The 14,973-nt window shown below is 50.8% G+C and overlaps 1 protein-coding gene and 1 pseudogene across 1 annotated transcript in view; both read left to right on the top strand.

Moving 5' to 3' along the window:
* MPP3 (MAGUK p55 scaffold protein 3) overlaps positions 1 to 14,599 on the top strand; it is a 26,572-nt gene extending 11,973 nt beyond the window's left edge. The window contains exons 11-20 of the mRNA XM_025861809.2: positions 1,044 to 1,240; positions 3,516 to 3,580; positions 4,923 to 4,943; positions 5,454 to 5,495; positions 6,794 to 6,958; positions 7,054 to 7,134; positions 9,574 to 9,667; positions 9,857 to 9,965; positions 11,558 to 11,680; positions 13,781 to 14,599. Coding sequence (XP_025717594.1) covers positions 1,044 to 1,240; positions 3,516 to 3,580; positions 4,923 to 4,943; positions 5,454 to 5,495; positions 6,794 to 6,958; positions 7,054 to 7,134; positions 9,574 to 9,667; positions 9,857 to 9,965; positions 11,558 to 11,680; positions 13,781 to 13,957 — 1,074 coding nt within the window. The 3' untranslated portion in view covers positions 13,958 to 14,599. The remainder of the gene's footprint in view (positions 1 to 1,043; positions 1,241 to 3,515; positions 3,581 to 4,922; positions 4,944 to 5,453; positions 5,496 to 6,793; positions 6,959 to 7,053; positions 7,135 to 9,573; positions 9,668 to 9,856; positions 9,966 to 11,557; positions 11,681 to 13,780) is intronic.
* LOC112815697 (V-type proton ATPase subunit E 1 pseudogene) lies at positions 1,252 to 2,676 on the top strand (annotated as a pseudogene).
* Positions 14,600 to 14,973: the final 374 nt, after the last annotated feature.

The raw sequence follows: 14,973 nt of genomic DNA, 5'->3' as shown, positions 1-14,973 counted from the left end.
TCTTTCTTTCTTTCTTTCTTTCTTTCTTTCTTTCTTTCTTTCTTTCTCTTTCTTTCTTTCTTTCTTTCTTTTTCTTTCTTTCTTTTTTTTTTAAGATTTTTATTTATTTATTTGACAGAGAGAGAGAGGGCACGATCAGGGGGAGAGGCAGAGGGAGAGGGAGAAGCAGGCTCCCCACTGAGCAGGGAGTTCAATGTGGGGCTCGATCCCAGGACCCTGGGATTATGACCTGAGCCGAAGGCGGACGCTTAACCGACTGAGCCACCCAGGCTCCCCTAACTGAATCTTTTCTGGTTGACACATAAAGGAATATGACTTGGATCTGTCTAAGGAAGACCTCTGGCTTTTGTTTTGTTTTTTTCTTTTCTTTTTTTCTGTTTGTTGTTGAGGTAATTGGACCCTAATGGTCTGGTAATAGAGATAAATAAAATAAATCCATCCACTGAATTATGGAACAAGAAAGTGTGATAAAATGCTGTATCTTCCCCCCATCATCTCTAGAGGGGTGACTTCAGGGTAAAGGGGAGAGTTGGGGGTTGGCCGAGGATGTGGCAGATGAGGCAGGGTGAGCTGTAGAAAAATGTGGACTGTCAGTCACCCACTGCAGAGTGATGATGAGCCAGTAACTGTTGTGTTGTTGATATTTGTGTTCTAATCAAAGCATCTAGATCACTTATTTAACAGATGGCTGCGGACTTCATTAGGGGCAGTTAGCATATCAAAAATACCCTGCTGGTTCCCAGGACTGGTTGTTGCTTTGTGTCTGCTAAGAGGCTGCTTTAAGGACTGCAGGCTGGGGAAATAGGGAAGTACTTAGGCTGGAAAGAGAAATTCAGATAGAGGGCCCATCTCTTAATTTTCTGAACCTCGATGGATTTCCTGACTGTAATATTCACAACAGCTGCAGAACGAGAGGAAACCATGTGCCTTGTTTCTGATTAGCTTTCTGTCCTCGAGGCTGATTGCTCGTCCTGATGGCGAATGATAGGTGTCATCTGGCCTTCGATGCGGCAGAGACACATCTGTGCTCACCCCCTCTTCAGGTGTTCATGCGGGCCCTCTTCCACTACAACCCGACGGAGGACCGGGCCATCCCCTGCCAGGAGGCGGGCCTGCCCTTCCAGCGCAGGCAGGTCCTGGAGGTGGTGAGCCAGGACGATCCCACGTGGTGGCAGGCCAAGCGAGTAGGGGACACCAACCTTCGAGCTGGCCTCATCCCCTCCAAGCGGTTCCAGGAAAGGTGGGTCTGGGCTGTGCTGTCAGGGGGTGGCTCTGGAGTGGCTTAGAGGTGTGGGTACACAGCGGAGCCCCGGCCGGAGGGGCGCGCGGTGTGTCGTTGCGGAGGGAAGTACCCATCGCCCTTGTGTTCGGTCTTCTCGCGCTCTAACCAGCGGTGATGGCCGTTTGAGATTTAAATACATGCACAGAAATCTATGTTGTCACTAAATGCATGTGTGTTGTATAATACCTACTTAAAGAAAGTTAAAAAATAAAATATAAAAATATAGACGAGGAGGACGAGGGAAAGCTAATTACTCCAAGCCTCGCCACTATCTGAGATGGCATGTTGGATGTCCTTCCCGTGCTTCTTACGGGAGAGACACAGAGAGAATTGGAAGTCGTGCTTTTGGGGTCTGTGTCCCTTAACATGGCAACTTCAGCATTTCCCATGTTATTACCTAGTCTTTAGTGTGTGATTTTTAATAGCTATATAATATTTCATCAGAAAGGAGACCATGCCCTTCTTTCCACTGCCCCCTTCCAACCTAAGCTAGAGCCAGTGGGCCTCCGGCCCAGCACAGCTTTCGCCATGGCCCTCAGCGATGCTGACGTGCAAAAGCAGATTAAGCATATGATGGCTTTTATTGAACAAGAAGCCAATGGGAAAGCAGAGGAAATGGATGCGAAGGCAGAGGAAGAGTTCAATATTGAGAAATGTCGTCTTGTGCAAACCCAAAGACTGAAGATTATGGAATACTTCGAGAAGAAAGAAAAGCAGATTGAGCAGCAGAAGAAAATTCAGATGTCTAATTTGATGAATCAAGCAAGGCTCACAGTCCTCAGAGCAAGAGATGACCTTATTACAGACCTATTAAATGAAGCAAAACAGAGACTCAGCAAAGCGGGAAAAGATACAACCAGGTACCAAATGCTGCTGGATGGGCTGGTCCTCGAGGGTTTGTACAAATTGTTGGAGCCCCGAATGATTGTTCGTTGCAGGAAGCAGGATTTCCCTCTGGTAAAGGCTGCAGTGCAAAAAGCGATTCCTAGGTACAAAATTGCCACCAAAAAAGATGTTGATGTCCAAATTGATCAGAAGGCCTAGCTTCCTGAGGAAATAGCTGGTGGAATTGAGATCTATAATGGGGATTGTAAAATAAAAGTTTCCAATACCCTAGAAAGCCGGCTGGATGTCATAGCCCAGATGATGCCAGAAGTACAGGGAGCCTTCTTTGGTGCAAATGGCAACAGGAAGTTTTTGGACTAAACCTTTGGGCGAGGTGAAGTTCATCCACTGCTCTCCTGCTGTCATGCGGAACTCTCTGATATTTGAAAAAACAAGATTATCTGTGTGGCTTCCTCTTCGCTGTTCTAATATTCTGTATTCATCAGTGGATCCTCTCTGTAGCTAATGCCCTTGGCCTAATTGTTAAAATGAGAGAAAGTTTCACTTACTATGATCAGGAAACCTCCTTCTTAGCTTATCTGAAAGCACAACTTTCATCTGCTTCTGTAGCATGAAGGTGAGGATATCAGATGGTGGTTAGCGGAGCTTCCCCAAGTCTCTGCTCTTCCTCTCGTCTTCTGCTGTCAGTTCTCGAGTCTAGAGGGTGATGTGTGTGGTGTTCTCTGACATTCAGTCTCTGCTCTTTAGGCTTCAAATGCATGGGGGGCATGCATTCCTACCAGCAATAGTAGCTTCACCGTTCACCTGTTTGGGCCTAGAAGTGTTCCTCATCTGTAAATGTGATTTAAAATCTAAGCCATGAATAGGTCTTATTTATTAAAACAAAAGGTTTACATGGGAAAAAAAAAAAAAAGGAGACCATGTACTCATGGGCAGCGAGTCTGGGTTCTGCCCCCCCACCCCCCGGCCCAGGAACTGACAGTGTAGCAGGAAAGTCACAGGTGGTTCAGACGAACACTTTCTAGAAATGTGATGGGTTTGGGGGAGGAGGACAGCGGGCTCTGCGAGGTCAGATCCTGGGAGGGTTGCCCCTCACCTGGGTGTGCTCCGAGCGTCTCTGAGTGAGTTCACTCCTTCCCTGTGGCTGTACCTTGAAGTTGTCCACACCGTCTGGCTGCCACACGACCGCACTAATCACCTTCCACGTGAGACTGTGCCTCATATTTCAAATGATTTCCTTAGGATAGATTTCCAAAAGTGTAAATGACCGCATCGCCTCTCACCTGTGCCATCCAGGCCTTGGTTTCCCTGAATTTTCCAGAAGGTTCTCTCTGACTGGTTTTGTGGCGGAGCTCATGGGCCTGCCTATCTCCTTGTGTCCCCGCAGGCGACTAAGCTACAGGAGAGCCACCGGCACCCTGCCGAGCCCCCAGAGCCTCAGGAAGCCCCCCTGTGAGTAGATGGGCAGGGAAGCCCTTCAGCGAGGGGCCGGGGCTAGGACTCAGGGGCTTCGTGCCCCGAAGAAGCAAGCGCTGGACTGGAGAGGGCACCAAGGGTCCCGTCTGAGCTGGGGGGCCTCCAGAAGAAGGAGGGGATGGGGAGAGGGGTGAGGAGGGAAATGGGGGTAGGTCGGGGAGGGGGGAGCTGTTCTCTGGAGAGGAGCTACTGTATTTGGGACCCATAGATGATACCGGGGGGGGGGGGGGCATGTGAAACACCTCTTCCAAAATTGTGTGCAAACGTGTGTGTGTGTGTGCGCGCGTCTGGGAGAGTGTCCCCTACCAAGGGGCCCTCTGATCCTGATAGTTTCAGAACCACCGATGCTGGACGAGAGTGGAGAAGGCTGCACGTGACCCTGTGTTAGCAGTCAAATTTGGCAAATACAAATAAAGGATGCCCAGTTAAATTTGAATTTCAGATCAATAATGAATGGGTTTCTAGTGTAAGTATAGCTCATGCAGTATTTGGGACATACTTATACTAGGGACTTACTTGTTGTGTATCTGAAATGCAGATATAACTGGGCGTCCTCTATTTTATCTGGCACCCCTACCCTGTGCAGCCCCTGCCGTCAGAAGACACTCTCACCTGCCACCTTGCCTTTTAATCATCACTCCACGGAGTGGAGTCAGGACATCCTCTTTTCCAACGTGGGAAAATGGAGGGTCATGAGGTCAAGGGAGCGGGGCTGGGGTCAGGCTTTCAGAGGGCGTGTGCCCATGGCCTCCTGGTTAGAGCTCTGTATAGCGATGAAGCTGCCCTGTGATATGGCTTCTCTGGCTCAGGGGGGCTCGGAACCAAGTAAGGGGCCCAGAGGGGTGTCCGGTGACTGGAGTGCAGCGGCTGGCAGCCCTGCTCTGCACCGCTCCACCGTCTGGCACCCGCCTTTGCCCAGGCCCGTCTGAAACCCCGGAAGAGAGAGAGCAGGTCCGGCCCCACTGCAGGCATCCTGGGGTGAGCTGCTCCCTGGCTCGGGGCCACTGCCCACGGCCACTCTTCCAGACTTGCTCTCAAGTCAGAAGGGCTGCTGAGTAAATTGGCTTTGGGGCTGCTCACGCCGGTGCTGAGCTGTTTTGCTCCGGGCCGCTCATGAGACACACACAGGAAGACTAATTAGAGCTAGGCTCGGTTTAATAATGCACCGCAGCTCAGATCACAGGTTTGTTGGAGGAAAGAGAGAGGGGACAGATGGAGGGCTCCTTACGCACACGAGGCCACGGCTGCCTCTCAGCCACAGGGCCTCCTGGTTCCCCTCCACTAACGCTCTTCCATCTGTCTTTTGTGCAAACCGCAGATGATCAGCCTTGTGACAAAGGTAGGCTGGTATTTATCCCCTGTGTACCTGGACAAGAATGTAGACTGTCTGGAGCTAGAGGGCTTTCTTTTCCTCCCCCTGTGCCCTGAGGTGTGAAGAGCCGCTGGGGATAGAGCGCCTCCCTGCCCACCGGACACATAGTGCCCCACCTTCCCTGGACTCTGGCTGGGCTAACTGTGCCACCAGCTGGGTGGGAGGCAGGAGACGGGAAGGTGGGGCGGGCGAGTGAATCTCCCCTCCTTCTACTGTTGGAGATCCTAACCCAGAGGGGCCTGCTGGCCCAGAACCCCTGCCACGGCCTGTAAAGTCTGTTTGGGGCCTAAGCATGGAGAATTGAGTGAAACAGAAGGACTCGGTTTCCTGGGGAGCCAGGACATGGCATCTCTCCCGAGCTCCCGTGAGACATCATTCCAGTGGGCTCCTCCTCGCCACCCAGGAGCCGGGTCCCTTTGGGTCAGAGTATGTGTCCAGCATGGCTCACTGGCTGCCCTCTCTCTGTTTGGTTCCCAGAGACCTGTGACTGTGAGGGGTACTTCAAAGGGCACTATGTGGGTGAGTATCGGGCCTCGCCCCCCAGCACCCCCTGCCCTGCCCACACACAGCCAACTGTGGGCTCTTGGACCAGGGGAAGACAAGGGCAGAGTGACCTGAGCCCCAGCAACGCTTCAAGAGCAGCCGAGCCTGGGGGACCCATATTCCCCTTCATCTCTGTCAGCCAGGGGAGGGACTGACTTGCCCAGGCTTTGGGGTCCCCCCCAACTTCCACCCAGCCCCGGGGAGCAGAGCCCTGGCAGGGAAGGAATGCGGACCGCTCCATTAACACCGATCTGTTATCATCACGGTCTCGGCCATGGTCCAGTCCATGTGTGTGCCGCCACCACACAGTGACGGAGCCTTTTACCAGCCTCCAAAGGTCCTTTGCTGCTTTTATTTTGCTTAGTCTTTTCAAAGGCCTTAGAGACCGGCAGAGATTTTTTTACCTTTCATCTGGAAGTAATTTCAAACTTACCGAAAAGGTGCAAGAATCGTACCAAGAACTCAGATTCACCAGATGACACTTTGCCGTATTTGCTTTGTCATCCCTTGTCTCACACATACACAGTTTCTTCCTGAGTCCTGTGACTCGGTTGTAGACATCACATCCCTTCACCCCTAAATGCCTCAGTATGTATCCCTTAAGGACGGGGACATTCTCTTACAGAACCCAGGGGAATTACTGAAATTCTGGGAGTTTTAACATGTATACAGTTCTCTCATCTAATACACTGTTCATTTTAAAATTTGGCCAGGTTGCCCCAGTAATGTCCTGTAGAGCATTTTCCCTGATCCAGGATCCAACCCAGGACCACACATTGCACTTGTAGATTTGTATTCCCATTTCATCATAGATAAGGAAATGGAGGCTCAGAGAGGTGATGATTCACCCAAGTCGGCCATGTGCTAAATAAAACAGTGACCGGGGCACCTGGGTGGCTCAGTCAGTTGATCGTCCAACTCTTGGTTTCGGCTCAGGTCACGATCTCAGGGTCGTGGGATCGAGCCCCCGGCCAGGCTCTGCGTTCAGCTTGGAGTCTGCTTAAGACTCTCTCTTCCCCTGCTCCTCCCCCTGTGCTCTCTAAAAGTAAACATCTTTAAATAAAACAGTGACCTTGAACCCTATTTTTGGAGGCCAGATGGTCACCTTTTCTTCACTGTGCTGTGCATCCTGATCAGCCCCTTCCTGTAGCAGGAGGTAGTTGGGAGAGGTTCAGTGGGACTCAGACCCCCTTCTAGGTCTGGCCAGGTAGAGAAAGTCTTTCCTGGGAGATTCTGGGACAAATGCCACAGTTCTCCCTGCCCTTCCCACAAAGCTGGTCTTCGGAGAAGCTTCCGGCTGGGCCGAAGAGAAAGACCGGGAAGCCCCCAGGAAGGAAAGGGGTCTGCAGGAGCCGAGGCTCCAGAGCTGCTGACCTATGAGGAGGTAACCAGGTACCAGCACCAGCCTGGTGAACGGCCCCGCCTGGTGGTTCTGATTGGTAGGTGAGGTCCCGCATTTCCAGGGAGTGGGCTGGCTTCCTCCTGGACTCCTTCCTCCAGGAGGGAGCTCAACAGCCTTCCTTTTGTTTCCCAGGATCCCTGGGAGCCCGGCTGCATGAGCTGAAGCAGAAGGTGGTGGCAGAGAACCCACAGCACTTTGGCGTTGCTGTTCCACGTAAGAAGGCCCACACGGGGGTTTGTGTGTGCATGTGTGAGCATGAATAATAGTCCATAGGGACTTGACTCCCCATATCCATCTAATCCTTACTTTGGGTCTGAGGGACCGATGGGCACTGCCTGCTATGGGCAGATCATGGGACCTAGGCATGATAAGAAACCCACTTTCAGTGGTCCACTAGGACCCTCTGAGGCAGAAGCTAGAGGACCACTTGCCCCGTTCCTTCCTGGGGTGGCAGATGAGTCTAAAGCACACTGCAGGCAAAGTAGCAACCTCAGGATGACACCAAGGGGCTATCAGCACCAAGGGGGCATTCCAGCTTCCTCTTCACAGTGACTCTGACTCCAACGGCCCCCGCTCTCTGCTTGGGTAAGAGAGCAGGGCAGAGAAGGCGGGAGCCTGGTGAGTTATGATACTGCTTGGGCACTCCCTTGTAGCTGGCTTCCAGCCCATCAGAGTGGCTGGGCACCCTCCAAGGTGCTCACAGCCCTGCCAGTTCCTGAGGCTAGGAGCAGCTGTGGATACTGAGGACCAAGGAGGCAGGAGGCCCTGGTTCTGGATGTGATGCAGAAGAGGGGCATGAAGGGTCTAGGAGCTTTTATGTGCAGTAGCTTGGGCGGCCCTCCCAGTACCCTTGAGGAGAAGGATGATCACCATCCTGTACAGCAGAGGAAGACACTGGGGCTCAGGAAGGTTAAGTAACTCGCCCAGTGTCACACAGTTGGTAAGTCGTGGGGCCAAGATTCAAACCCAGGCAGCCTGCCGAGTCACATCCTTAATGAGGCCACACGAAGGGCCTCGCCCCTGCCGCCTACCGCTCCTGTCCTTGGCTGTCCCTTCCCTTTCTGGGACCCTCCGTTCTTCTGGCCTCAGAAGGATGCAGTGTGGGCACTCGGGGTCACCGAAAGGGAAGGCTGTGGTGGCAGTAATTAGACTTTTCCAGAATGTTCTAAGGGCAGCTACCAATCCTTTCTTTTGCCAGACGCCTCTCCCCTGGACCTCGGGGTCCATAACCCAGGGTGTGGGTTGTCAGAATTGTCTTTCGGAGCCCTACCTGAAGTGGCAGGGATTGGAGGGAGGAGCAGCAGGCTTCAGGAAGCCATTCTAGTGGCATACCTCTGATGGACCTGGGAGGTAGGCTTCCGAGGGCCACTGCCTTCCAGGGCGGACTGAAACAGGACATGTGGAAGCTGCTCTCACATGGGTCCTTCAGAAATGCCCAGATCCATCCCCCAAGACAGGGGTGCATGGATGGCCAGGCCTACCTGCTTCAGGCACCCCACAGATAGGTGACTTCCCCCCCTTTGCTCTTAGGAGCTGAAAGAGTCAAGGCAGACTTCCCGAGTCTTCCTACTTCAGAGAGGTGGTGACTTTTATCCTGGGCTTTGAAGCATAAATAGGAGTTTTCCAGGCAGAGAAGAAAGGAATAGATCTCTACACAGAGGGAACGGTTTATGGAAAGGGATGGAGGTGTGACCCAGGGTAGCAGCATTAGGGACTGGGGAGGCTAGTGGGGATGATGTGGGAGGAGACACCCATCAAAAGTCTTTAGGATGTTGTCGGTGGTGAATAAAGTTTTTAAACAAGCGAATGACACGGTCAGAAAAGTGACCCTAGCAGCTCTGCCCAAGATGGGACAGGGATGCCACGTACAGAGCACAGAGCATCCCTGTGTGGTCCCCAAGGGCATGAAAATACTGTCCTTCAAGACCCGCATCTTTTCTTTCGGAATGCTCTGGAAAAGAGCCGTGTGTTCCTTCACGCGTGCTCTCCTGTGAAGGACCTGATTTTCCCCTGAAGTGTGCACCTCAGTTCTATCACAGAAATCCGTGGAGAAACGCTGTATGGTTTGTAGTTATTTATGTGAGAGCCAGCTTTGCTGAAACCATCTAGTCCATCACGGGACTGTCTGTTTTCTTGTCTCTTTTCTCAAAATGAGAAATAACCGAATAAGGAATTGAAAGCCTACAGCAGGGCCGTCCGTATCTGGGGCCCCCTGGCTCGCAGAAAAGACACACCCAGCCCATGGCGGCTCACAGCCGCCACTCAACTCCCGGTACCACCGCCACTGAGGAGGAAATCAACGGTTAGGACTAGGGATCCCTTTAGCGATTTTTTACAAGCCACACCACCTCAGCCAGGCTGTCTGGCGGGGCCCCTAAGGGCAAACGCTTGGCATGGGACGGAGCTCACACCCTGGCTTGGGACTTGACCTCCCTGCACCTCAGTTTTCCTCCCCTGCAAAGGGGGAGGCCTCCTTTCCCACATCGAGGAGGGTGCCTGCCCCTCAGGGACACTGAGGAATGGGGAGCGGTGGGTTCATCCACTGAGCAGCGATGAGCTCCGGAGGGGAAGGAGGGCCCAGGCTCACTGTTGTTCTTGCGCACTGTGAGGGGACATCTCTTTGCCCAGTTTCCCATTTCCTTTCTTTCAAAGATACCACCAGACCTCGAAAGAGCCATGAGAAGGAGGGGGTGGAATATCACTTCGTCTCTAAGCAAGCATTCGAGGCCGACTTACATCACAACAAGTACGTGGCCTGGCGGCCCAGCTGGCCCTTGGTGCAGCCGTCTGGTGTTCCCCCTGACCTTGTGGGAGGGCCTTCGGGAAGGATGGGGGACGCGGAAGAGGAGTTATGGTGGAAAGTCTATCTATCTTGCCCCGCTAATTTAGGCAAACTCAGGAACTAAAGGCCCATTCCCTGTTGGTGGTGTTTTAGGTTCCTGGAGCATGGTGAATATAAGGAAAATCTCTACGGAACCAGCCTGGACGCCATTCAGGAGGTGATGGCCAAAAACAAAGTGTGTTTGGTGGACGTGGAGCCGGACGTGAGTTTCTGAGCCAGTTGGGCGTTTTCTGTTGGCAGAATATATAAATGAGGGGAGGGACGCCTGGGGGGCTCAGTCGGTTGAGTGTCTGACTCTTGATTTCAGCTCAGATAATGATCTCAGGGGCGTGGGATTGAGCCCCGCATCTGGCTCTGTGCTCAGCAGGGAGTCTGCTTGAGATTCTCTCCCTCTGCTCTCTCTCTCAAAATAAAAAAAAAAATGATAAAAAAAATAATAATAAATGAGGAGACTGTATATTTTACAAAACATTTGACCCCAGTCTAAGGCTTTTTTAGTCCAGAGGACTGGATGTTAAAATTTCCTTAGGTCTGCCTTTGAGAATCTAAGGAAAGCTCTGTAGCCCGAAATGTGCACATGTATACACCAAATGGCATTCATTGTAGGGTGCTCCCAGGCCCCCTGGTGGCCTGCAGACCTGGGATCATAGCCTCTGCATGGTGGGGATCAGGCAGTGGGCCGGCGCCGCCGGTCCGCAGTGACAGGACAGAGAATTAGATGCCACTGCACAGGTGGATGCTGGGGCCCAGCTCAGGACACCGCCCCCGCGCCCCCACGGCAGGTCAAGTCAGTCAAGTCAGTGGCTCAGGGCATCACCGAGAGAGGCCACCCGGAGAGCAGTTGGAAAGAGAAAAGGGAAGGAGACAGTGACCCTTTGAAGGGTGTCAGATCCACACCCTGCCTGCTGTGTGTTTGGCGGGGGCTCAAGCATCTTCTTAACCTTGTCTTTGACAAATCTTCTAAGCTTTGAACTCAATCTGGGTGTTTTTTTTTCCTCTATAGAAATGGAGCTCTGATTTTATGCTATAAGGTGTAGACTTTATTTAACAGAAGTCGGCTTGAGACAGATTCCAAAAAGCTCATTGTGTCTATGAAGGAAAACCCTCTCTCATTTGGACTTGCTGGGGGTTGGTCCTCAAAATTAAAAGTCTAAATTGCAAAATTTTATTTGAAAAGTGATTTTATTGATTTTGGTGGGGGGGTGGTGCAGATTGTACATATAACAGTTTAATACAGTGTTCCAAATGAGGCCCTTACATTATAGGTCATAGGTGCTAATGAAGAGGATGGATTGCATTTGAAAACCTTCTAATGTCTTTACAGTTTGTTTCAGATGATTTCTTAGCTTCTTCATTTGCTTAGCAAACCTTTCCTTCTCTGAATATCATAAGGAGGCCTGTGTGATAACACATATTGTGAATTAGCGTAGTCCAAATTGACGACGTTTGACTAAGAGATGCACATTGAATCTTCTATCAGGACTGGGCAGGTGGAGAAGGGCATAAAGAAGGTTAATTAGAGCTTGTGGGGTCAGAGCTAAGAGAGATGGCAGCAGTTGGGACCAGGGCTTTGGAACGTTCTTTCTCAGCAAGTGGGCCTTTGGGGCCCAGCCAAGTCCAGTGTCAAAGTGGAGGATGGGAAAATGAGGAGCTGGTCTGCCCGGTTGAAGTCCATTGTCACAGGACCATGTGATCAGGACCTTTGCCACTGAGGTTATGTGATAAAGCACACTGTTACGGAGCATTCAAAAAGTGTTTCATAATAAAATGTGTCCTATTTTTGAACTTTCTCAGGCACTGCAACAACTGAGGACCTCAGAGTTCAAGCCCTATGTTATATTTGTAAAACCTGCGATTCAGGAAAAGAGGAAGACGCCACCCATGTCCCCAGCTTGTGAGGACACAGCAGCCCCACGTGTAAGTTTAGAGTTGATCATTTCTGAGGGCCTAAAGGGGCTGTTACAGCTGTGTAAGGGGCTTGTACCTTCTGCATGGAGCTGTCTTTCCATTTGCCTGTTGGCCAGACTTAGATGGTCAGTCAGGTCACCGGAAAGCCCAAGGTGCGGCAGCTGAAAGTTCCTCCCGCTTCACACAGGGATGGCTCTGCCTGGGCTCCCCACCCTTCACTCCTCCACAGAAGGATCCTCCCAGAAAATAAGGGACATCTGTCAAAGACTTGATCACACTAACCTGTTCAATTCCCAGGCCAAACCCAAGTCGTTTTTAATTGAAACACCAACTTCGGATCCAGCAAGTGGATCCAACATGGGGCAAGGGACAGCATGGCGGGAGTCTTTCCTATGGGTTGTTCAGGACTGTGACTCTCTCCCTGAAGCACAGGGGGTTGAATTCCACCTTTACAGGCCAGGAAAAGGGTTCTGGAGATCTCCCCCCCGCCTTTTTTTTTTAAGTAGGCTCCAACAGGGGGCTTGAACTCAATGACCCTGAGATCAAGACCTGAGCTGAGATCAAAAGTTGGATGCTTAACCCACTGAGCCACCCAGGTGCCCCTGGTTCAGGGGATTTCTGGCTGCAAAACAAATGTCATACTTTTTACTCCATGAGAGATTTACTTGAGTTCCTTCAAGACGCAAATATTAGAAAGATTGAGGTACTTAGTGGCGAAAATGTTCCTTCTATAGTTCCTTAAATAGCTATATGCTTCCAAGCTGAACAATGAGGGTGCCTGGAGGAGGGGAAACTCCAGAAGCAGGGGACAGGGGAGGTAGGATTGAAGATCCAGGGACAGCATCAGATACTGCAGAGTGCTTTTGAGTATGAGAGGAGCCCTGCGAGAGAGAGTATGGATTTAGCAAGCTTCTCCTGATGTCATCTACCTTTTCTCCTCCTGGGAGAAAGTAAGGAGAAGTGACCTCAGCCTTCTGTTCAGTCTTTGTGGCAGCATGCCCAACTCTTTCCGAGCCCCTTACAACCTATCTTCAGACCCTGCAGGTGCTCTCACTAAAGTCGGGATCTGGGGCTGATGGGGAACAGAGAGAAGAGAAGAAGGAGGAGGAAGAGAGAATATTTTGGAATGTGGGTCTCTTTGGGGGAGGGCGGCTCACCCCACGCTCTAAAAGCACTGAGTCTCTGTAAGCACAAGAGAGAAGGCGGCAGAGGCCTGGCTAGAGATAGAAAGGGAGTGGGTGAATGCCAGAGATGAATTTCATTTTGTGATGTTACTTAGAGGTGACCTGCCACGTGCCTTTTTCCCCCAAATCAAGCTAACCATCAGTCAACTACTGGCTTGAGGTTCTGCTTCTTCAAGGTGTTTTTGAATGAAGAAACAAACCCTACGCAGGCCGGGCGAAGGAGGGATGCGGGCAACCTGTCCCTCAGGGTTAGGGGGCAGGAAAACAGTCTGATGAAGGAAGTTGGGGACCCCAGGGAAATGGGGTGTTTGGTCAGGATTGTCCCAGCACTTTTGGAAAGAACTCTACTCTAGCTACGGTGCTCATGTTGGGCTCTGGTATGAGGAAATGGCAAGAAGAATTGAGTTCTACGTGATGAATTTAGGAGTCTGAATTCAGAGAGCCTTAGAGTTATTTATTCTCCTTCTTTGCCCCATCATTGAATCCAGAAATGCTTGCTTTGCTTATAGTTAATAGTATTTGCCATTCTTTGCTGTAATTACTTAACCAAATTGACACACAACACAATGGTACCCCTTCTTTGGAAATACCTTCCACTCGGAAGTGTGTATTATGGGTACACACAGATATAGAATCGGCATCCGCCCAAAGCCCGTGTCATGGCTGAGGTTAACAGGTCCTAATATCTAACAGTAGATATTTTGAGAAGACGAACAAGGATTGTGTCTACTTCTGGGCAACATTTTCGGACATGTGATTGGGTGTTATCACCACATTCTGTTCTTGTGTACACCATGGGTTTTTCATGGGCCCAAGTCAGCCACTCAAAATTAGACGTTAGAACACTGCCCGAGAAAAAGGCTGGAGGTTTCTTATTTTGAGGGAGAACAACCCAGTGGCTCCCCAGCTGCCCCTTTCCCTGCAGGACGAGGAGCAGCAGGAGATGGCTGCCTCTGCCGCCTTCATAGACCAGCACTACGGGCATCTGGTGGACAGCGTGCTGGTGAAGGAGGACCTCCAGAGTGCCCACAGCCAGCTCAGAGTGCTCTTGGAGAAGCTGAGCAAGGACACTCACTGGGTGCCTATTAGTTGGGTCAGGTAACTGTATCCTAGAACATCCGGGTTGGAGGGGACCTAGAAGACCACCTCGTCCAGCCTCCCCCATGCTACCGTCAAGGAATCTCAACTGTGGAGAGGAGCGGAATTTTCCATAAACTCCATTGTCAAGAAGAATATATGTGTGAAGTCTCGTCCGTTATTGGGTTTTTGTCTGTTGTTTTTCACTGCACCCCTTTGGAGCAGAGAACATGAAAGGGGGCGTATCACAAAATAGCATATTTCATTCACTCAAGTATCACAGGCAAGGCGACCCTGATTTGCACTGAAGTTAAGTAGCCACTGTCTTTTGGGGGTGGGGGTGGGAAATTTACACAGTTCCAATTTGCAGAGATTATAAATGGAGCAATGCTTCATTTATTCAGCTTTCTTGGAAATGGAGTTGTCCTTACCCACTGAGATTTTCCATGCAACTGAAGCTCCCCTGTCCTCAAGCACTAAAATGTTGGTTTTAACCTTTGCGATTATGTTTGCTTGGCTGTAAAAAACTTGGTTCTCTGCCTTCTTAAATAGCGAGCACACACAAACTTTTTTTTGAAGACTAAGGCACACTTCGCCATCATCGTGAATTTCTGCGCTATTGTATGATACGGTGGTGTTTTCAGGGACTCTGGAGGAATGTAAGGCTGCTTGTCCCCTTTCTAAATCCCCTCAGACTCCTAACCTTGAGCCCTGGCTTTGCTTTGTTCCATTCCATCACTTGTCCCTCTTGCTCCTCTCACCATAGCTTGGAAATTACAGTAAAATGCAGTGTGGCTTTAACTTCTGAGACTGCAGAGAGGCTACTTACACATGCCAAGCTCTTTCCCTCACGAGAAGAAAAGGGGGTCAGGTTCAGGGCAAAGTACCAGGGGGAAGATTTGCTGCCCGTTTAGAAAATTTTCATTTTGCCTTCTCAAACAAGGCCACCTTTGCAACTTTCTAGCTCACTAACCTGATAGGTCCATCTGCCAGGATCACATTTTTCAGGTCTTTCTAGCAAAAGGATAAGGACTTCTTTGC

This window comes from Callorhinus ursinus, unplaced genomic scaffold (genome assembly GCF_003265705.2).
Source record: "Callorhinus ursinus isolate GAN/ISIS: 27379988/994484 unplaced genomic scaffold, GSC_fseal_2.0 scaffold102, whole genome shotgun sequence".
In the NCBI taxonomy this organism is placed as follows: domain Eukaryota; kingdom Metazoa; phylum Chordata; class Mammalia; order Carnivora; family Otariidae; genus Callorhinus; species Callorhinus ursinus.
Note: the sequence above shows the minus strand (reverse complement) of the source record. Positions and strands in the feature narration are given on the sequence as shown.